Source organism: Geotrypetes seraphini, chromosome 1 (genome assembly GCF_902459505.1).
Source record: "Geotrypetes seraphini chromosome 1, aGeoSer1.1, whole genome shotgun sequence".
Classification (NCBI taxonomy): domain Eukaryota; kingdom Metazoa; phylum Chordata; class Amphibia; order Gymnophiona; family Dermophiidae; genus Geotrypetes; species Geotrypetes seraphini.
Window position 1 is genome coordinate 69,817,444 of NC_047084.1, and position 23,926 is coordinate 69,841,369.

The window sequence follows — 23,926 nt, forward strand, 5'->3', positions numbered from 1 at the left end:
ATATCTCTTGGCCCTAGTCCAGGGTTGAGCAACTCTGGTCCTCGAGGACCGGAATCCAGTCGGGTTTTCAGGATTTCCTCAATGAATATGCATGAGTTTTATTTGCCGGCTAGAGAGGAAGTGGGACCGCTGGACGACGGAGACAGGAAGGGAGTGGTGAAGGAGGAGAAGGTAGTGGCAGAAAGGCTTAACATGTTCTTCTCGTCTGTATTTACAAACGAAAACACGTCCAACATACCGGAACCTGAGCAATTCTTCAACGGAAGTCAGGCAGAAAAATTAACATCCATAGAAGTGAGCCTTGAGGACGTTCGTAGGCAGATAGAAAAACTAAAAACTGACAAATCCCCGGGTCCGGATGGCATACATCCAAGGGTTCTGAAGGAATTAAAGGAGGAGATAGCGGAACTACTGCAGCAAATTTGCAACTTATCCCTGAAAACAGGCGAGATCCCGGAAGATTGGAAGATAGCCAACGTTACGCCCATCTTTAAAAAGGGATCAAGAGGTGACCCGGGAAACTACAGGCCGGTGAGCCTGACTTCGGTTCCGGGGAAAATGGCAGAAGCACTGATAAAAGAAAACATCGATCAACATTTTGAAAAACATGAACTTCTGATAACCAGCCAGCATGGTTTCTGCAAGGGAAGATCGTGCCTAACGAACTTATTGCACTTCTTCGAAGGGATCAACAAACGGATGGACAAAGGAGACCCCATAGACATCATATATCTAGATTTCCAAAAAGCCTTTGACAAGGTGCCCCATGAACGTCTACTCCGGAAACTGAAGAACCATGGGGTGGAAGGAGACGTACATAGATGGATCAGAAATTGGTTGGAGGGTAGAAAACAAAGGGTAGGAGTGAAGGGTCACTACTCCGACTGGAGGAGGGTCACGAGTGGTGTCCCGCAGTGCTCGGTGCTCGGGCCGCTGCTATTTAATATCTTCATAAATGATCTAGAAACAGGGACGAAGTGCGAGATAATAAAATTTGCGGACGACACCAAACTATTTAATGGAGCTCGGACTACAGAGGACTGTGAAAAGTTGCAAAGGGACTTGAACAAATTAGAAGAATGGGCGGCAAAATGGCAGATGAAGTTCAACATTGAGAAATGTAAAGTATTACATGTGGGGAGTAGAAACTCGAGGTACAACTATACAATGGGAGGGATGTTATTGAATAAGAGTACCCAGGAAAGGGACTTGGGGGTAATGGTGGACATGACAATGAAGCCGTTGGCACAGTGTGCAGCGGCCGCTAAGAGAGCGAATAGAATGCTTGGTATAATCAAAAAGGGTATTACAGCCAGAACGAAAAAAGTTATCCTGCCGTTGTATCGGGCGATGGTGCGCCCGCATTTGGAGTACTGCGTCCAATATTGGTCGCCGTATCTTAAGAAGGATATGGCGTTAGTCGAGAGGGTTCAAAGGAGAGCAACACGTCTGATAATAGGTATGGAAAACCTGTCATATTCTGAGAGATTGGAGAAGCTGGGTCTCTTTTCCCTGGAGAAGAGGAGACTTAGAGGGGATATGATAGAGACTTACAAGATCATGAAGGGCATAGAGAGAGTAGAGAGGGACAGATTCTTCAAACTTTCGAAAAATAAGAGAACAAGAGGGCATTCGGAAAAGTTGAAAGGGGACAGATTCAAAACAAATGCTAGGAAGTTCTTCTTTACCCAACGTGTGGTGGACACCTGGAATGCGCTTCCAGAGGACGTTATAAGGCAGAGTACGGTACTGGGGTTCAAGAAAGGATTGGACAAATTCCTACTGGAAATGGGGATAGAGGGGTATAGATAGAAGATTACTGCACAGGTCCTGGACCTGTTGGGCCGCCGCGTGAGCGGACTGCTGGGCACGATGGACCTCGGGTCTGACCCAGCAGAGGCATTTCTTATGTTCTTATGTTCTTATGCATGCACTGCTTTCAACGCATATTCATTGGGGAAATCTTGAAAACCTGACTGGATTCCGGCCCTCGAGGACTGGAGTTGCCCACCCCTGCCCTAGCCCACCTGACTTGTTGGTGCTGGGCTCAGGCTGTCATTCCTACCTATTCTGAGTAATTCACTGTCTTTGGACTGACCCAAGCAAGAAGAATCATCTTTATTTTTTCTCTTTGTGAGGCCATGATGTCATTTTTCTATATGTGTTGCAGCTACATCAAAGTATACTAGGACAAACAACAGGACTGAAATAGACAGGATTGAACTACTTCAGGATGCAGAGCCTCTAGATTTTAATGCAGACACATTTACTGATGATCCTTTAGAATCGGAGTCAGGAAGGTGAGAGGCGTATTTTCCCATTAAACTTTACTATTGTGAATATTATTGTAGCAGGCACCCATAAATGTCATTTTAAAAGAAGTATTGTAAATGGGTTCCTTGTTTCCACTGTGTTGAAATACTTTTGCCATGAAGGGGTACTAGTGAACCACAAAAAATATTGATGTTTAGATCTTGTGTTTTCTTTCCCTACTTTGTATATTGTGTTAATATTCCTGATGATATACTTTTTGAAAGCACAATGTAGCATCGATATGACCTACCTGATGAAGTTTCTTGCAAAAAAAAAAAAAGACAAAGCCAGCGGAGAGAGCATCCTCACACACCCCATCTAGTCTCTTATTCCTTACATATTGCACCTAGAAGTCACTGGGGGCACACTTAAAACATATTGCAATCAATCCTTCACTACTCATGCATTTACACACTCACAAACATGCTGCATCTGTTTCTCCATCTAAGATAAAGCACTCAGCTAATTTACACATGTAGTTTCACAGTCAGTAACTGGCCTGATGCATCTAATTCCAGGAATATATTCTTATAAATTCAAATCATAATTTAATACAGAGTTTCTCAACCTGCGGTACGCGTACCCTAGGGAGTACACGGGCTGACCGCCGATTCCTCCCTGCCACCCACCACCGCCTGCCCGCTCCATTTAATTATCCCCACTTCTGCTGCAACTTGAGGAAAGGGCAAGCCCACAAGCCTTCCCCCTGACGTCAATTCTTACGTCAGAGAGGAGGAATCGGTGGCGGGTCGGCTTGGCAAGCAGGCTTCGGCATGGGTCAGCTTTGGGGGAGGGAGGAAGGGGGTGGGACAAAGGCTGGAAGGCAGTGAGGAGGAAGGGGCACGAACTCAGGACATAGGAGGGAGGGAGGAAGGGGGGCATTAACTTTGGACATAGGAAGGGAGCGAGGGAGGGAGGAAGGGGGCACTAACTTGGGACATAGGAAGGAGTGAGGGAGGAACGGGACACTAAATTGGGACATAGGAAGGAGCGAGGGCGGGAATAGAAAGGGACAATTGTTGGGCCTGAATGTGTGAGTGAGAGGGAAAGAGATGGTGCACATGGGGAAAGGAAGAGGAAAATTGGGCACAGAGAGCAGTGAGGTAGAGATGCATGGGGAATAGAAGGATAAGAGGGAGAATTTTTGGATATAGTGGTGGAGAGGGAGCAGAGGAATAGATTGAAAGGGATACAAGGGGGAGGAATGTTGGGCATAGTGATGGAGGAAGAGATGTGGCAAGGTGCTCGGGGGAAGCCACTGCTTGCCCTGTTTTGGTAGCATGGAATATTGCTACTCCTTGGGTTGTGGCCAGGTACTAGTGACCTGGATTGGCCACCATGAGAATGGGCTACTAGGCTTGACCATTGTCCTGACCCAGTTAGGCTATTCTTATGTTCTTAGGGGGTGATAGAAGGAGAAATGGGCAGTGGTGAAAATTGATCTGGGGGTTGAGAGAAGAAGAAAAGTTGGACTCATGGAGGGACAGAGAGAGATGTTGGTTGGGGTGGGGAATGGAATGAGGTCTGGAGGAGAGGAAGCATGCAGGAGGCAGAAATAAATAAATATTGGATGCACAGTCAGAAGGAAGTGCAACCAGAGACTCATGAAATCACCAGACAACAAAGGTAGGAAAAATGATTTTATTTTCAAATTAGTGATCAAAATGTGTCAGTTTTGAGAATTTGTATCTGCTGTCTATATTTTGCACTATATTTGTCTCTTTTTCTAGGTGACATTGCATATTTTAAAGTCGTCTGCCTTGACATCTTTGAAAAAACCCCAAATATAAATGATAATTAACATTTTCTGTGCGTACAGTGTGCTTTGTGTTTTTTTTAATTTTGTGGTTACCATTATGTATTAATAAGCTTATATTGTGTGTATATGAAAAATGGATGGAATAAATTGCATTACAACTAGTATTATTATGGGGGTGGAGTCAGGGGCAGAGTTTGGATGGGGTATTCGGTTGGTATTTATTAGGCTTAGGGGGTACTTGGCTTGAAAAGGTTGAGAAACACTGATTTAATCTATTTGTTTAAGAAATTAATGTATTTACATTTGCATAATTTGGAATAATTCAGATTTTTTTCAGTGCATATTTTTTCTTGTAATTTGGGGGGTATAATTGCCTCATGTTTACAAAGGGTAAATATTCTGGGAAATTTTGGTTAGATTGATCTGTTTTTGAAACTGTATTGAGAGTCTCTGCTACACAAAATGACACTTAGTCAGATGTCCTTTTCTACATGAGAAATAAGATCAAGGAAATGATAGATCAAATAAAAGCCTGCTGTGGTACGCTTCATTTTTGACCTGTCACCATCTGGAAACTGTATAGAAACATAGCCACACCAACCACCTTCTAGTGGTACATTTTGTCCCAAGCAGAGAGGCCCCATTAAGCTTCCTTCTGGTCTGTTGAAGAACAAGAGGAACCAGAGGGAAAAGGTTGAGGAGAAAGTGAGGACGCTGCAGAATAGGAAAAAAATATTACTGGGCTGATATTCAGTCACCACTATTAGCAGTTTTTAGTAAACAATGCCACGGCAGTGAAAATTAAACCAGATATTCAGCACTAGCATCCAGATTATGGCAATTTTTGCTGCTTTCTGAGCAGTTACTTGGATAAAGTTAGAACAGTAGTTGTTGTGTCCTAACTTCGTATGAATGGTTATTGATAGGTAATTATCTAATATAATAAAACGCTAGCCACGCATGCGCACTCCATCTGCGTGCTCTGTTTTCCGTGCGCTGTAGGGCACTGCAGGTAGGAGTGCGAATGCACGCGAAGCTCTCTCTCTCCCTCCCCCCCGAGGCGGATGTCGGCCGCGGCAGCTGTCGGCAGCCCGAGGCGGATGTCGGCCGCGGCAGCTGTCGGCGGCTGCAGGCCACGGCGGCCGAGCCCGGATGGCATTTAAAAATAAAACAGGCAAGTTTTTAAAGTCCTGAAAAGCTGTCGGCCGTGAAGTATGCAGGCGGCATACTTCACGGCCGATGGCTTTTCAAACCCCCACCACCCCAGCTTTGTGGTTAAGGCCTGGCTTCTTCAGGCAGCAGCAGCGTTTAAAATTCACTGCTGTTGCCGGCTTCAGGCCTTCCTCTCTGGCGGGTCCTGCCTACTTCATGTTTTCATTAAGACAGGACCCGCCAGAGAGGAAGACCTGAAGCCGGCAACAGCTGCTGCTGCCCGATGAAGTTGAAGGAGGAAAGGGAGCAGAGGGGGAGAGAATGGTAGGGCATGGAGGTAAGGAGGAAGGTATGGGGGGGAGGAAAATGCTGCACAGGGAAGTGGGGTGGGAGGGAAATGCTGCAGCACAGGGAAATGGAGGGGCAGAAAAAGGAATGGAGGCGTACTGCTGGGCAGGGGGAGCAGGAAAAAGGGGTTGATGGACAGGGGAAGAGGTGCTGATGGACAAGGGGGGCAGAAAAATGAAGGAAGGCCTACTGCAGGACAGGGGGAGCAGGAAGGAGGTGATGATGGACAGGGGGGAGGTAAAACAAAGGGAGAAGGGCTGCTGCTGGATAAGGTGAGCAGTGATGGGGTGGTGGAGGACACAGGGGAGGTAAAAGGAAGGGAGAATGGACAGGGGGAGCAGGCAAGAGGTGGTGGTTGACAGCCAAGGAAAAAAAAAAAGAAAGAAAGACAGCAATACAGAAAGTGGCTAAGGAGAGAGAAAAAAAAATAAAGACAGACACATACATATATTCTAGCACCTGTTAATGTAACGGGCTATAAGACTAATATGTCTTTCTAAAATACTAGTGTACATTTTCATCTGCTTGCTCTCAAGCTGGTATAAATTTCCCTGTCTAGATTAGTCACATGAATACATAGATTAGTGTATTTTATATTATCTGAGGTCTTGGAGAATGAGATGTACAATGTCTGCATCTATGAGACAAACTTGGTTCTTTTTGTTACATAGAACATTTTGGACCCCAGTTAGGTTACAAAAGTTAGATAGCTCCATGTCTAATAGATGTTGGCACTGTAATCTGGAAGCAGGGACTCTTGATCATTTAATATTTTTCTGCCCTTGCATCATGGTCTTTTGGAATTCAATTTAGTCTCAAATTAATTGTTTATTGTCTATCGTATGACACAATTTTATTTGAAACATCTATGAGAATAAGAAGTCAAATTTCAGCAAATAATAACAAACTTTTATTAATAATGACAGGAGTTGCCATTCAGCATATCACCAGCAATTGGAAGGATTACACCAGACTTAATTACACCTTCTGGTGGAATTCACTGTGCCATATATATATAATGGAAAGAATAATTGCCATACAAAAAGATTTGGGGGCCATTGGCAGCATATTGTGATGATTAGACACCTTTTTTGCACAAATAGTATGTTATAAGAATGGAAAGGGGGGTATATTGTTATTTTACTGGCTTTTCAGTATCTTTGATTATAATATATATATAATATGCTTGAATTATATTATTGGCGGAAGGGGAGAGTGGGGGAGGGACTTAAATTTTATGTATTTACAATGATAATAGAAAAGATTTTCAGATGATTTGTATGAATCAATTGTTGTATTATTGTTCACTTGTTGTGAGATATAAAAATGAATAAAGATATGGAAAAAAAAAAAAGAAAATTTTATTGTGAGTGGGTGGGGAGAATATACAGTATGGTGCTTATCACCAAAGTTTATTATTAGTATTTATTTACCACATTTTTTAAGAAATTCACCCAAGGCAGTGTACAGCAAGAGCAAGAATAAAACTGACAAAGGCAATAGGCAGTTAACAGCAATCAAAATATTCAAACAGTTCATATTAAGCAGTTACCTCATGCCTTTTTGTCAAGGTGAGTTACATTCAGGTACAGTAGATATTTACTTTGGCATAGTATGTTATTTAGAATGGCTATACAATACTCATTAAAACATATTAATAGCATAGGGCATAAGCAGAGGTAGAACATATCGACAGAGTAAAATGAATGGAAATAAGGAACTTAAGGAAAAATTGCACGTGGAATCGGAAAACATGCATGAAAATGATCTAAGTTAGAGCAAGAATGGATAAGCATATCCGGCTATTCCTTGTGTATATGATGAGATGGTTGCTTCTTCCATTAAAGGATAGGAGAAGAGCTACTGAGTTCCCGTGCTGAGTCCCTACACTCCTGCACCATGCCGTGCTGAGTTCCCGTGGTCTCATGAGACTACAACAGGAAATCCCTGTTGTAGTCTCGTGAGACCACGGGAACTCGCAGCATGGCTCTGCATGGGGCAGGAGTTCCCGCCTCACTGCTAGACCACCAGGTAAGGTCCATGCTCCGATCGCCCTCCTTCCCCCCCCCCCCAGCCACCTCTGATCGCCTCCCTCCAAGTCCTGGGGCCGTTATTTTTTTGATGCCAACAAGTGATTCTCGGGGGGGGGGGGGGGCTGAGGGAAAAACGCGGATAATCGAAACCGCGAACATCAAAACCACAAATAGGGAGGGGGAAGTGTATACGGGTTTACTGTTGGGTTGGGAGTTTATTGAAGAAGTGGCAGTATACTGTTTAATTCAACATTGGCTATAAAATTAATTGCTGTTCAATAGGCTTTGGGCATTTTCTGTGAATGTTTTTTGAGAACATTTGTCCTCGACAAATGGAAGGAAGAGGGAGGCTTTTCTACTGTCTATTTCCTTGCACTGTCTCTATCAACCTTCCAAATGGAGACAGACAAGCTGGTCTCTGCAAAATCAAGTTCTATATATTAGATATGTTTATCTCTTTTAAGGTTTGCTTTTATGTAAAGCTTTGCTAGCATTTTTTAGCTATGAGTTTTAGGATCATTTGTATGTCTATTTTATGATGTTTTAAGATTATGTTTGTATACCTTGTTAACCGTTTAGTTGTAAATGGTATAGAAATTTTTTAAATAAATAAATATTATAATGGTTGTTCTGCAGGTCAGTTTGCAAATGGCTGGCTGAACTAAGTTTAGTATAACTACTACAAACATGTCACATGTAAGAAATTTTTTTTAGGGGGGTTGTTTCATGTGTTTCTTGGTCCCCCCCCACCTTTGTATTTTGATTTACAACCCAAAGCTGCCTAGATATGAGCAGCATGAGTCTGCAATCTGGTTTTACTGGCCTTGAGTGGAAGAATAAATGATATAATTTTCCTGTCTCTCATACACAGGTATCAACCAGGAGGGAGATATTTGTCTATGTCTCATTCTCAAAGCAGAATATTCGATGATGTCTGAATCCTGGAAGAGTTAAAGCAGAAGTTTGCTGCTCACCACCTGTGCTGTACAGTATTTAAAACATGGACTGATAAAAAAGATAACTGATTGTAAAACTGAAAAAAAAAATCCAGTCATACAAGTCAGCCACTGCTGAGTGAGCTCTGGTTTAAGCTATGACCTTGTATCATTGGCATCTCGGTGTTTTGGCTTTAAGACATCAGGGTAGCAGAAAGCACGAGGATAAAACACTGCAGAAATATTTTTAAGTAATAGATATGTACAAGGTTCAGGATGGACTTCAGTTCCTACCACAGTCATTGAAAACCAGCATAACAATTATTTAAAATCATGCCCTTTCTTAGTAAATTGCACAAATATAACTGTTGTCAAACTGATCATTGGTACTTAGTACATGAAATGTATATGGCCTTATCCAGATTTTGCAAGTGTTTTTTCTGTACAAGTATAAAAATCTTGAACTGGCCAGGCATAGTGTCTACAGAACACCCTGACAGCATATGGTTTCTGTCTGCATTGGTTTGTATTCTTAAATGATCCAAATGATTCCATATGATTTGGGGTTTGTTAAAAACTGGTTCCTACCTTTTCTCCAGACTTCTGTCTACCTGACAGAACTGGCTATTTACAGTATATCCCCACAGTTAACCTGGACTGGTAGCTCCACCTCCTCCTAGGATAAGTCCTTCTAGATCCTATTTTCATTACCTGACTGGCCTGAATTGGAAGTCTCCTGCCAGTCCTAGGAAAGGAATGTTAACATGTCCAGATCAACCAGAGTGTTTTTAACCGAAGGCATTTTGTAAAGACAGCAGCTTTTAAGAAGGATTTAGAAGTTACAATTCTTAGTGATGTCTGGGGGAAAAGTGATTTCATTTTAGAAAAATCAAGTTATAAACATACCTCTTTGCACATGAAGTTTGTCATGATCTTATTCTACAATAACTTTTATTTCACAGAAAGCATTTTGTTAATCCATTGTGCTCCACTCCGCTCTGCTCATGGTTGCAGTATGCCTATGTCTGTGTACTGACTGCTCAGTACAAAGTAGAACCAAATGGTTCTCACAGAAGTGCTTTTGAAGTCAGCGTCATTGCAAGTAAGAGCTATCATGCTTTATTTACATGAGCCTATACCAAGAAATGTAAAGTGGCATAATTCAATGATAAGAAACACAAACTCCATAACATAAGTGCATGTTTATAAAGCCAAAGGTTCAACCCAAAATGTTTTATAAATCATGTTATTTCTTTTTACCTGAGCAAATGAGTGGAAGATACTCGTACTGTAGAATATTAAATATTTATACTAATAATTAAGGTGCTTAGCCTATGGTAATGCTTTATATATATCCATTATCAAAACTTTAGGATAAAAATATTCAACTGACATGAAAAAAAATTGCAAATAATGTTATGCAGTCTCTCATAATAAGAACTTTTTTTCATTTTAGCTACTAGGCCTGCTGGCAGCACAGTAAATGGGTTTTCATAGGGAAATATTTATAAAATAGTAAAAGTTTTGGTTTTGCTTCAAATACATGTATAAACAATTTTGTAACTGCAGCTAGTAGTGATAAAAAAAAAAACATTACACATATGGGACTGAATTCTATAAATGGCATGGAAAAAAATAGTGCTAAAAGTTGGGTGCTGTTTATAGAATTCCCAGTGCCAAGTGCTATTGCATTTAACTTTAGGCATGGCCATTTATACTAACTGAAACATGGTACAAATCCCCACGCCTAAATTAGATATGGATCCCCCCTCCCCCCCATATTCTACAATTGTGCGCAAAAATTGGAGGAATGCCAATGATCAACCCATGATCACACCTCCTTTTATGAACCACTCATATTTCCCATACCTAAAAATACAGGCATACATTTTAATTAATTCTAATTAATGCCAATAATTGCTTAAGATTCCTATCGGTGCTAATTGGTTCATCAAATTAAATTGGGAATGTGCCCAAATTTGTATGTGCAATTTTTAGCACTTTTTATAGAATTAGGGTAATGGCTGAAATGGCAGTAATTCATCCCAAGCTTAGTGGTTATTTGGCCACTTATAAAGAAAAGCTGTTAGTCAAACTGACTTTATGCTCGCTTTGGATTTCTGACATAGTGCCTCTGAAACACTGGTTATATGGCCTTTGTTGAGAAAGACTAGTGATTAAAATATATTTTTGTTTTTTTGATCATCTTTGGCTATTTGGACACTGAGGCCCGGATTCTGTAAATGGCATCCCTATTGTAGGCGGTGGTAGGCGTCCTACTGCTGTCTAACCAGCCAATCAGGATGCATGTTTTTTTTAAAAAACCTCCTGAGACAGGTCGCCTATATTGGAGGCGCCTCTGGGAGACTAGGGAGGTGCGCAAGCCCTCCTAAGCTCACCTAAGGCTAGGCACGGGTGTGGGTTGGCCCGGAAGAAGCCTTAGGCGGACCTAGGCGGCTGTACGTGTCTCCCTAGGCCAGCAGGAGATGTGTACAATGTAGGATAGCAAAATGTTTATCTCCCTACCGCATTAAGTTTAGCGGCCGACCGTTTCCCCCCTCCCCAAATGATCGTGGCAGGAGGGATGCCCAGTCCCTCCTGCCCAGCAACCCCCCTCCCTAACAAACGCGGCAGGAGGGATGCACAATCCCTCCTGCGGAAACCCCCCACTCCCCTCCGTAGATCGCTGGCAGGGGGGATTCCCAATCCCTCCTGCCAGAACCCCCACCCCCCTCTATAGACCCCCCCCCTCTAACCTTTATTGTTGTCTGACCAGCCGGGTCCTCCATCCGGCAGGCCCGCCTCTGTCAGAATGGCGAGACTGCCCCTTCCCCTTGATTTGTGGGATGCACCTGGGAGGGGCCTTATTGGCCCAAGCACTTAAGGTCGGGGGGGGGGGGGTTGTAGTGGGGTTGCAGGGGTCCAGATGGGGGGTTCCAGCAGGAGGGATTGGGTATCCCCCCTGCCACGATCATTCGGGGAGGGGGGGTTCTGGCAGGAGGATTGGGAATCCCTTCTGCCAGTAGTCTTCATGGGGAGTGGGGATGGGTTGCTGCTAACCTCAGCGGCAACATGATTCTCTGACCGGCGTCTATAACATGGATGTCGGTTAGAGAATTGGATTCATTTTAGTCTAGCTTAGGCGCGATTCTGTATAGGATGCCCGGTCTCAGAAGCTGACGGGTGTCCTATACAGAATCTGGTCCTGAGGGTCCCTTTTACTAAAGCTTAGCATATGTTAATAGAATTAGTGTGTGCTAAATGCTAAGAAGCACATAGGTATACTAATTCCATTAACACGTGCTCAGCTTTAGCAAAAAGGGCCCCTGAACTAGTGATATAGTTAGTGATTTCATGTCCTCCTTACATTATCTTCATGTGTGAAAGCAGTGCTTTCTGGAATGACACAGAGTCCATTTTAGACAATAAATTAGATCAACTTGTTTGATTTCAAATTGCAGGATTATTAGCATATGACCAGTAATAGGAAAAGTAACACACATCCATGTATTTGAAGTATAAGTGTAGATACTTTTCTTAGGGAGACACAGGCTGATTTGTCCTATGGATTCAGTGAGGGCTAGGGTTTTAAATGCATATTGCTAATTGCATGGATAGAAATCTTCAGAAGCTCCTGAAGTTTGCATGGCATGTTGGATCATGTATTACTTTCTAGTATTTCATCCTACCAATTCATTGTATAACTTATTCATCCTCGCAGCACTTTTTTCTATTCCTTCTTGAATCTTTTCTGCTTTCAAGCTCCTGCTCATACTACTGTGCTACTTAATCTCGATTCTCTGCATGTTTAGCTTTGGGTAAGGTGGATGAATTCTTCATACCAAGTCAATGTAACTATGGGCTCCTTTTACGAAGGTGCGCTACGTTTTTAGCGCATGCACTGGATTAGTGTGCGCTAGCCAAAAAACTACTGCCTTTTCAAGAGGAAGCGGTAGCAGCTAGCACGCACGGCATTTTAGCACACGCTATTCCACGCGTTAAGGCCCTAACGCGCCTTCGTAAAAGGAGCCCTATATTATCATTATTATTATTTTATGTCTTTGTCATTTTAGTCCCATACTAGTTAGTATAAAATGCAATACTTGGAAGTTCATATTTTTTTGTGAAATGTGTTTAACAAAAGAATACATGTTAACAATATGCTGGATTTTATCACTACTGCCTGTTTATTAACTCTGTAGATCAAATATTTTTATGCTATCAGAAATAACTTAGGGGGCATAATTACTAATCTGCTATTTTATTGTTAACCCCAGTTACTAATAACTAGATCTCACTGAATAAAATGGGATGTGTGGTAAAATAGCACTTATTTAACGTGTTAGTAACTATATCCCCAAATATTTTTACCTTGTTTAACCTGCCATCTCTTCATAGTTTACATTCTTTTGGCTAAATACATTGTGGAGTACACAGACTTGTGTTTTAGCAGCGCTGCAAAGTGAAGATGGGCGTTTATGCGCAACTAAAGAGCTTAGCCTCAACCGTGAGCTAATGCTTTTAATGTTAAAGAAAAAGAATGGGATATTTTTACAAATTGAACTAGGCGTGGCATTTTGTGCAAAATGATGCAGATGTCTATTGGCTGTCATCATACAAGCCACAGTTACCTTGACCTGGGTGTGCATCTAGCTAGATCTGGACCCAGTGGCAAACATATTTCATTAGTCTCTGAGTCCTAAAACCAGTTCAAGAGAAATCTGCAAGAAATTAGCTAAACACGCCTGTAGTTTTTATAAAAATGTCTGCAGTACTCTAAAGCTTTGGTGTCTAGCTCTTACTGCTTTTACTTGAAAAGAAATAATAATGATAAAACTGTTTGAACTTGGAATGCTGTACTCCAAATGGATGTTTGATAACACTACAGGTATTTTTTTTCTAAATATTTTCTTTGGTTTTTATAACCAACAGAACAGTCAACAGATTTAAATGAGCTGACAGACAAGCTGCATTATTACAGATATATATATATATAAGGTTGATAGTGTGGAGGAGGAACAAATAATTCTTTTAATTTTTTTGTATGACTTACACAATATTCCCACAGCAGTGCTGAAACCAAAGGTGGTTTTGTTTTAACCCTTATAAATGGGGCATTTTTGTAGACAGAGGTACCTTTTTAAAGGACCAAGAGAAAAGATTTGTTACATAAACTTTGAGACCAGGCAGGCCTCTTCTCCAGGATCTACCTCGGTCTCTTTTATTTAATGGCCATGAAAGATGGTTAAAATCTGCATGGTCAAGGAATTTAGTTTGTCACACTATGGTAACATTTGGAAATAGATATGCAGTATCTGCTAAGCTTAAATATTTTAAAATTTTCAGTGGTATTATTTTTTTTTTATAAGTATGAAGATATTAAAATATGGCATGCATCTTATGTCTGAGATTAACGGTTCTACCAGATTTCCAATTGTGATATTAGTGAGTTCAAGCAAATATAGGCTAGTTTAGAAATAAAAACTGTATTATATGATCTTTGCACCTTATTTAAATAAGAATGTATCTTAAATTAAACTAGAAGGGTATTTTTTAAATATTTAAGATGTGTAGTTTTATTGCACATAGTTACAGATGGTAATATGGCACATTTCTTATTAAAACAGCAGTTCACAGCACTTTTGGGAAAAATGTGATATGCTTTCTATTAGAGTGCAGCACTTTCAGCTGCTTGCGGTGGTGCTGGTAGGACTGGGAGGGATGGTTGCTTGGATCCCTGCTGGACCTAATGAGTGGGCCTGTCCTCTAGGACAGTGCTTCTCAATTCGGTCCTGGCGTACCCCCCTTGCCAGTCAGGTTTCAGGATATCCACAATGAATATGCATAAACTTGATTTGAATACACTGCCTTGATTATATGCAAATGTATTTCATGCATATTCATTGTGAAAAGGCAAGGGGGGGGAGTACTCAATGGCAAGGGGGGGGAGTACTCCAGGACTATGGGCTAGATTCACTAACCTCACGGATCCAATCCATTAGCAATCCGATCTGTGAGGTTGCCAGCCGCTCGATTCACGATTCGCATGCAAATAGGGGCAATAGGAAATGGAATGATGCCTCAACTGACTGCATGGATCGCTGAACAGCGATCTCAACGCATGCGTAGACCATCTTCTTTGCCTGTAGATGGTCTGCGCATGCTTTCCGCGCAAGGAAGCCCTGCCGTGTAGTCTGTGGTTTTGCCTAAGAAGACCGTTGCCGGCAACACTCGTTCTCCCCGTCCCCCTTCACCATATTACTTAACAAAGCAACAATAGAGTTCTGCTGATTTCAAACATCTTGCCCCAGATCCCTGGAGAAAACATTTTCGCCTGTGGGTTAAAACCGTGGGCTAAAAGCTTGGGCTCGCAGAGGGGGCTTCTCAGCAGGCAGCAGGGAGTTCAGTCGCCGGAGGGAATCCTGCACTGGGCTAATGGAGCAGGGCGGCAGAGAACTGAGGAAGCAGAGAGCAGGATGCTTTTAATTGTTTTTTTCAGGGCAGCAGAGAGCAGGACAGTTGGCAAGGACGTGAGCATCTGGTCCTCAGCAGTTGCTCACGTTTGGATCGTCCAGCCCAATCGGTTTGTTTAGTGAATCGCTGCCAAATGCATTACCCCTCATTTGCATGTGCGGATTGGGTGCGGACAGGATCGGCCAGAAGGTTAGTGAATCAGGTTGGGGGGGCAAACTGCTCGGGACACGATCAATCATCTTAGTGAATCTGGCCCCAAGTTCAGAAACACAGTTTTAGGAGTTCATCTTTGAATCTGGTGGAAGTTGAGGATAGAAAAGAATGGAGCTTTGAGGGTGAGTTTTATGAAGATTATTTTCCTTCCTTAAAGGAAGTATGAAATTAGTTGAAGGCCATATACAGCCTAACCTGGGGTAGATTTCCATATACCCAAAATTGTACAGTTGTGAGAAAATGTTGTTTGAAAGGGTATTATTTTTTTGCCAATGGTGTAAAATTTTCTGACATACAGAATTAGTTGTGCACTGATAGATATTGGGTTTTTTTTTTTTCATTTATGGCTATAATCAAGGTTTGTAATTTCATTAAGTGTGGTTACAGCACAAAAATAAAAAGCTACTAGGATTCTTACGTAAACTTTTCATCAGCCCCCTGACTTGTATTGTTTGCATTCACAGATCACAGTCTACACCAGGGGTGCCCAACACGTCGATCGCGATCGACCGGTAGCTCAGGAAGGCAACGTGAGTCGATCGCAGAGCCCATCCCGGGCTCCGTGATAGACTCGTGTTGCCGTCCCGATCTACCGGGCCTATCAGCCTTCCTCTCCCCGACGTCAAAGACGCTGACGCGAGCATTAGGCTGTTTTTTGTCATTTCGGGTGGGGGGTGGCAGCGGCGGCAGCAGCAGCAGCCTGAAAAAGAAATCATCCTGGCCGGGGTCGGTGTCATGCTCCGGAGCTTCTACAGCCTTCCTATCTCCCTCTCCCTTCTACCTGCTTCCGGCCATACCCCCTGCTCCGCGGCTCTCTTCGGCAACTCAGCAGCAGCGATCGACACAAGCTTCTGACGTCGGGGCCTACCCTCTGCGAGTCCCGCTTGTTTCAACTTCCTTTTTCCACAAAGGCGGGACTCGTAGAGGAAAGGCCTCGATGTCGGCAGCTTGTCTTGATCACCGCTGCTGACGAGTTGCTGAAGAGAGCCGCGGAGCAGGGGGGGTGTTGCCAGGTGCAGGTAGAAAGGAGAGGGCCAGATGCAGGACTCGTGGGTGAGGGAGGAGAAGAGAGAGAGAGAAAGAGAGAGGGGAGGGAAACAAAAGGAAATATTTCATACTGGGCTGGGCCGGAGTGGAGGGAGGGTGGAAAGATTCTGGCTACCGGGTGCAGTAACAAAGGAAAAGGGGGGAAAGCTGAAAATGGAGATAGTGACACAAAGAAGAGAAAGGGTAAGCAGGACCTACTGAATAAGGATAGAGATATAGAGGGGACATGAAGAGGAGGTGAAATAGAGACATAGAAGTAATGCTGAAAAAGTGTGTGTGGGGGGGGGGAGATAAAGACATTGAAAGGGCAAATGGTGAACATGGGGTAAAGACAAGGAGAGAGACAAATGAAGATTCTGAAAAAGTGGTGAGATAGGGATATAGGTGAGATGGACACAAAGAAGGGTGATGCTGGAAAATAGGTGGAATGGTAATTCTGACAAACACAGAAGGGAAATGCTGGATCAAGGAGAGATGGGGCTCAGGCTGGATGGAATGAGGAGAAATGCCTTGTTGGCCCGGAACTTCCTCTCCTAAGTCAGAATTGACGTCAGGGAGCGGAATGCTGGTCAGCGCGACGCTTCTGCAGGGAAAGCTTGGGACGGCGGTGGCTTGAGGGCTATTCCCCGATGGCGGTGGCAGCAAACCGAGTGGCTTGGGGGAGGGCACGGAGAAAGAAAGAAAGGGGGCAGACAGGGAGACAGAAAGAAAAAGTTGGGGGAGAGAATGAGGTCTGGAGGAGAGGAAACATACAGGAGACTGAAAGAAAGGAAGAAAGACTGGATGCACAGTCAGAAGAAGAAAGTGCAACCAGAGACTCATGAAATCACCAAACAGCAAAGGTAGAAAAAATGATTTTATTTTCAATTTAGTGATCAAAATGTGTCTGTTTTGAGAATTTATATCTGCTGTCTGTGTTTTGCACTATGGCTCCCTTTTACTAAACCGCAATAGCGTTTTTTAGCGCAGGGAGCCTATGAGCATTGAGAGCAGCACGAGGCATTCAGCGTAACTCCCTGTGCTAAAACCTACTATTGTGGTTTAGTAAAAAGGGAGGGGGTGTATTTGTCTATTTTTGTATTTTGTTACTGAGGTGACATTGCATAGAGTCATCTGCCGTGACCTCTTTGAAAAAACCCGGAATATGAATAATTAACATTTTCTCTGCCTTTCATTGTGCTTTGTGTTTTTTTAAAATTTTATTGTTGGTAGATCATTCTGACTTAGTCATTATAAAAGTAGCTCGCAAGCCCATAAAGTGTGGGCACCCCTGGTCTACACAATTTCCAAATTGTTTTTGTCATGACAAACAGAAGTTCCCTTTCTTTCCTTTGGGGCTTTGTTGAAATTACATCAGTGTTAAAAGGATCATAGACCACACATCCAGTCCAGGGATTAGGATTTGTGATTTTGTGGATTGTTTTTCCACTTTTTCCTGTAAACATAGAACTGCATCCTGTTTCAGAAAAAGTTTAGTATCATTGCATTATCTCTGGAACTGAGAGAGTATTTAATAAAATCTATTCACCCTGAGTATTGCTGTGAGAGAGCCTATACTGACTGTTTTGCTATTTAAGGATGTCCCCTCCATTGTACGATGTAGGTTTTATGTACTTCTTTTGTAATATGAAGGCTTAAAAAATGCAACTCTTATTTTTCATTAATAATTTGATATTAAACATCTTTTGAAGCTATAAATGATTTAGGCAAATTATTATACTAAATGTAAAGATGTAATGGTTCTAATAGTCTAATCTCTACCTCTGTGGTCTACACTATTGGGAAGGAAAAGTATTTATTTACTGTGATTGTTGCTATTGTCCGGGTCTAAGAGAAAATATTTATTTACTAATTTCTGTCTGTGCTTTATAACTGAATTGAGTAATTTATCAATGATTTTTCAGTGTTCCAGATTTTTACATCTCATGTGTACTGTAGGGCTTTTGGCTTTGTTGCTGTTTTATCGTTGGCCCTTTTAACAGTTTTCCTTAAAAAGGAAACCTGTTATATGTCTATGTAAATAATGATTGTAGTGGTGATATTTTTTTTTTTAACTGAAGTCTTATTTCCTGTTTTCTGTGTTTTGCCTACTGCACTCACAATCTCTGACGCCTATATGGTTCCTTTGGTTCACTGATACTCAATATGTGAGTCAAGAAACAAATATGATTCTTCAAGAGTCTTTAATGCAGCTCTTCTAGACAGGATAAACTGTAGTTTATATTAAAGCAGAAGATTGGCAGTGTACCTCTTTGAGACTTGACTCATGCTTAACAGGCCTGACATGATGCTGAGGCTTGAGGATCACTGTCTTCTTTCAGTAAGCTGTCTTGGCAATGAGATATTTACATACTGCACGTCTGTATTACCCAAATAAGCAGCAGCTCGTCCAGATAGTAAAAGCAACAGACTCCCTAGACATGAGCTGCTAACAATCCTTATAGTAGTACTAGTGTGGATACAGAAAGCAGTGACATGAGCCAATGCAAAAGTTACAGCTGTTATAATGTATTTTTGCCCATGAAGTGAACAAGTTTGCTTAGTGGGCCTTCTATAGTAATTGGTTATTTTATTTTTACATTTTTCATTAGCTTTGTTTTGAGCTGAATTGTCATAGCCAAAATGGCTGTCTTCAAAAGACTGAGTGATATCCCTGCTGTATCATATTCTGAAAAAGCCCCTTAAACCATGCTTTATAGATTTAGAGAGAGTATGGTTTGTAGTCTACCACCTTATGAAATGGCTCAATTCAAGAAACAAACATACTTTAATTCCAGAGAGAGGATGCCTTATGAGCCCTGCTTTAATTCAAATGTGCCTTTCTCCTGACAAATTTTCCAGCAGATAAAATCTGTTACCCTTGAATAATGTTAAGAGATAATATGGATTGTATCATTTTTATACAGAACACATTTTGGAAATACAGTAATCCCTCCCCATATCTGTGGATGATACATTCCAAGAACTTCTGTGAACACCCGAAACTGCAGATAGTAGCGAACCCTATAAGACATTTTTCGCTTGATGCGCCGATGAATGCAGATAGTTAGAACACTAGAGGCTAACCAGATGTGAGTAATGTGCCCTTTACACTCAGTACATACTGCAGCAATGACAGCAGACAGCAAGAACGCTAGAGGTTATTAACTGGATGTGAGTAAAGTGGGCCTGTGTGGGTTCAGAGGATCAAGACAGATGAGTCAGGTACTGAGTTCAGTGAGGCTGGAAGGTTTTGCCATGTAACTCGGAACAGGTGCAGTTTCTTGAAATTTCTGTTCAGTGTTAACAGACCATGGTATACTGCAGATAACTGAAACTGCGGAAACTAATTCCATGGCTATGGGGGGGTTTTGATTTTGTAGCTGGAAATTGAAACAATATTTTAAAATCCTATTTATTTGCTATTCACTGCAATTTGAGGCAGAAACATTTCTTGCTGACAACATGATGCTCCTCTGAATTTTGGAAGTTGGAATGGAGCAATTTCATGATCTTAAAATATGTTCTAAAATTCTCTGTTAGTAAGATGATCCTGGTGATCTACATTTATACAACTGCGTGATACCTAGGTGAAAGCAGCACAAGGGTAAACAGTGCCTACGAATAGCAATGCAACTGTATTGCCTCAACCACATTCTGTCCAAGCAGTGTGACCAGTTAAGTCAGACTTGACTTACTGTGAGAAGTGTAATATCTGATATCATGATATCCTTAGTACAACATATAGCCACTTTGGAATCAATTGAGCTGAAGGAAAGCCACCAAATATCTTCCCATATGGGATCATGACACTGCTGACCAGTATGTGTCGATGGCATCCATTCTTTGCAACCCGCCTTTAACGTTTTTATTTGGGGTTTCCTCAAAGAGGTGAATGCTTCCAAATGTATTCTTCTATTGAAAAATGCCTTGTCCTTCAAATGTTTGGCTGTATTCCCTACCCCAAGCTTGGGTGAAGAGGTAAAGCAGCCCCCCCCCCCCCAAACACACACAAAGAAACAGAATGATGATGATGGCTACCCCAGAGGTCTCCAGGGTCTGCCATTGGCCTTGCATTGATGAATATATAGCTATCATTCTAAACTCTGTGTACCTTAAATGCTGTGGGAGTCCTAGTCATTGAGGGACTAGTTTTATTTGCCTAATGTAAAATCATATGTATGTACAATGTCTATTTTGATTATACTGTGAACTGTTGTTTCTTTGTAGTATTTTCATTTATTGGTTGATCTGGATTTTGAGATTTTCTGTTTGTGTCTGAATCGCTCATCAATTTGGGAAAAGCTAAACAATTGCATGACAAAAATAAATGTATATAATATTAAACAGTGTATCGGCTTTAATTTTTTTAAACTTTTGTGATTTTCTGTACCAGGGGACATATTTTTAACTGATCATAAATTGGTTGAAAGGGCAATGAATTATCCCACAAATCCTAGAAATGTATTATTTGTGAATTGTACATTGCGCACACACTGCTCTTGTTGCGAATACCAGAGGGACTGAAGAGCAATTAAGATCTTACTAGACACAAGAAGCCCTCTGCATTAGGAAGGATAACATTTGTTTTGCATAACCCAAAAGATCATCTTTCTGTGGTGCAGGTTGTAACAAGGAAGGTGAGAATCGCGTTGTATATAAATTTTAGAATGCTTGAGTAGATTGATGTAAGGTAACTGTTAAAAGCATCAACAGATTTTCATTTTCCCATAATATATTTTCCCATATGAGGGGGTGCTGAATAGTTCTCAGCCCAAGCAAGAAAGGAATGACATAGAGCCATAAAACTTAAATCAATAAACTATTCCTGTTTTTTAAGGTACTCTCACTTTGGAATCAGCTCCCTTTGTACATTAATCTTAAGACTTCCTTTAAAAAATTCAAGCAAACACTTAAGACCTATCATTTCAAGGCATTTCCAGTGAACTAAATTTTGTCTTTTAGTTTAGGGTACTCTCCAACTTTCCAGGTCCTGATCTTTTTTTTTTTTTAATTTATGTTCCGCATATCCTACAACTCTATGCGGATTACAAATTATTCAGGTACTCAAGCATTTTTCCCTAACTGTCCCAGCACGCTCCAGCTCTATCTAAGGTATCTGGAGCAATGAGCATTAAGTGACTTGCCCAGGGTCACAAGGGAGCAGTGTGGGATTTGAACCCACAACCTCAGGGTGCCAAGGCTGTAGCTCTAACCACTGTACCACACACTCCCTCTTCCACTTAGATGTACTCCTTCACCATTTCCCATGAGTTCTATCTTTTACCACTCCCCTTTTTTCATTTTTTTTAAAGATTAAGTAAGGAAAAGATGGAGAAAATGACTAAATTATCGAGAATATCATGTAGACTAGGTCACCCATTGTGCCTGTCCTCTTCTAAACCCCTAATTCATTTGACCTGTACTCAAACTGCTTAAATGCTTAAATTTGACTGGCAGTATATCAGAAAGAGAACTACAATATGAAGTCACTGTATAATTATTTATTTATTTAAAAATTTATATACCGCATACAACTAGGCAGTTTCCATATCATATACATAAAATCTTGTTTCCCTACAATTATCACATATAACATAAACATGTCTAAAGTCAGATTGATGCCATTTTGTGCTCTTAATTACTGTGAATATTTTTTTTGTGGAAATCATGTTTGTTTAAGTTTCCCTGGATAAATTACCTTTAAAAGAATTTTCACTAGCTTTACACAACAGTAAACAACCAGCAAAAAGGATGCAGTTAGAAATAAAACAACATCTAGCAAATACTGCTGATACAAAGGCTGCTGAGAGCCATAGGGGCGTAGGTGGGCACCTCCACCTGAGAGGATGATGTGTTCCACCCATCTAATGAGCTGTTCCTCTGGTGTAAATGGATATGACTGGCGGATTTTACGGAGAGCCATTGCTGCTGTCTTGTACCTGTGTAAGAGAAAAAAAAAATACACCAAATAACAGCCTCCCCCTCTCAATCTACAGTTAAGGAATGAACCAGTGGACAGGAATGGTTTAGGAAATGTCTTAGTCCTTTATTTTCCATACGAGAAAAGATCTTGATGAATTGGGCTAAGGATAACAACTTTCTTCTTTCTCATCGCTGAAAGGAACTTCTTTAGGCCAGTTTGGTGACTTAATTGTAATAGAGCACCTGTGTTCATTTCTGGAGCCAGGCCTCTGCTCCTAAGGCTGGCTGTGGTTGTACATGGTATAGAGGTAGTGTTCACAGCTCTAGTTGGATTTGGGTTGGGGACAGAATCTCATCCATCACCCAAGTGCCACTTAGTGGTCATATTTAGGACCTGTGATCCCAGGATTTTTGCAAGATGCCTGGTGAGTGACCCTTGGCCAAGAACCATTGTCACAATGAGTAAGGTAAGTGAGGTAGGAGAGGGAACCCACTTAGTTATGACATATGGAGGTTCATTTTCAAAGCACTTAGGCACACAAAGTAGCATAGGTTTCTATAGTACTTTGTGGCCCATATTTTATAAAAGGCGCCCTACCAGTGCCTAAGTTAAGTGCAAAATGCTGTTTAAAAGAACTTATAAAACAAATTTCAAGGCACCTACCAATGCTTAAAAAAACCAGCACCAGAATCATGCCTCTTTTCCCCCTTTCCCTGTGCACCATCTCCTCCCTCTCTCCCCTTCATCTTCATCCCTATGTACCATCTCCCCCTTGGTCTGGGATCTTTCTCCTCTCATTCCCATAGTCTGGCATCTCTCCCTCATTCCCTTCCCTCCTCCCCCCTTTGTGGTCTGGGGTCTCTCTATTCCAACTCCCCCTACCTTATTCTGGCATATCTCCCTTCCCTTCCCTGATCTGGCATCTCTCGCTCTCCTTCCCCATCCAGTGGTCTGACATCTCTCTTCTCTCTGGGTTTCTACAGCTGGCAATTGCTTGTCGCAGGTTTCCAGGTCTCTGCGTCAGGTAGAAACCGCCATCTCAGCTACCATGCTGTGACTTTCTTCAAATATGCTCTGAAGTCTGCAGTGTGACTTTGTACATAGTGGGTTCACTGACCTGATTGAGAACAGGGCAGTCCACCAATTTAAATTTTGGCGGGAAAGTCGGTCAGAAATTTGAGTTTTGTTGTGAAAATCCATAGAATGGAAAAAGTCTCTGGTAGGTTTAAAGATGTTCTCCCCATGGAGCTGGGTTAGATGTTCTCTCAGGGTGTCCACAGTTGGCATTGTGCTTGTTGCAGGTTTCCGGGTCTCGCTGTGTCTTTGTCAGGTAGAAAATGATGTTTCAGCCACCATGCTGTGGCTTTCTTCAGGTTGTGCTGAGAACATAGTAACATAGTAGATGACGGCAGATAAAGACCCGAATGGTCCATCCAGTCTGCCCAACCTGATTCAATTTAAATTTTTTTTTTTTTTTTAAGTCTGCAGTGTGACTTTTACAACAAAACTCAAATTTCTGACCAACTGCCTTTCCTGCCAAAATTCAAATTGTGGACTGCCCTGTTCCCAATCAGGTCAGTGAACCCACTATTTACAAAGTCAAACTGCAGACTTCAGAGCATACCCTGAAGGAAGCCAGAGCATGGTGGTGTAACGATGGTTTCTACCTGACAAAGATACAGCGAGACCTGGAAATTTGCAACAAGCATCTCTCTACTTTACTTCCCCTTTTGCTGTGGTCTGGTAT

General features: G+C 41.8%; 2 protein-coding genes across 5 annotated transcripts in view; one reads left to right on the forward strand and one right to left on the reverse strand.

Moving 5' to 3' along the window:
- The window catches only part of LMBRD2 (LMBR1 domain containing 2), a 132,938-nt gene extending 121,469 nt beyond the window's left edge, over window positions 1-11,469 (forward strand). For 2 of the 4 annotated variants that reach the window (XM_033932816.1, XM_033932821.1), the window contains exons 17-18: window positions 2,171-2,300; window positions 8,477-8,543. In XM_033932816.1, the coding sequence (XP_033788707.1) occupies window positions 2,171-2,300; window positions 8,477-8,543 (197 nt within the window). Of the gene's footprint in view, window positions 1-2,170; window positions 2,301-8,476 lie in introns of all 4 variants that reach the window. The other 2 variants (XM_033932826.1, XM_033932813.1) reach the window with 2 other exon arrangements.
- A 10,273-nt stretch (window positions 11,470-21,742) lies between these two features.
- Window positions 21,743-23,926, reverse strand: part of LOC117354866 (UDP-glucuronosyltransferase 3A1-like) — a 48,708-nt gene continuing 46,524 nt past the window's right edge. The window contains exon 7 of the mRNA XM_033932833.1: window positions 21,743-22,195. Coding sequence (XP_033788724.1) covers window positions 21,922-22,195 — 274 coding nt within the window. The 3' untranslated portion in view covers window positions 21,743-21,921. The remainder of the gene's footprint in view (window positions 22,196-23,926) is intronic.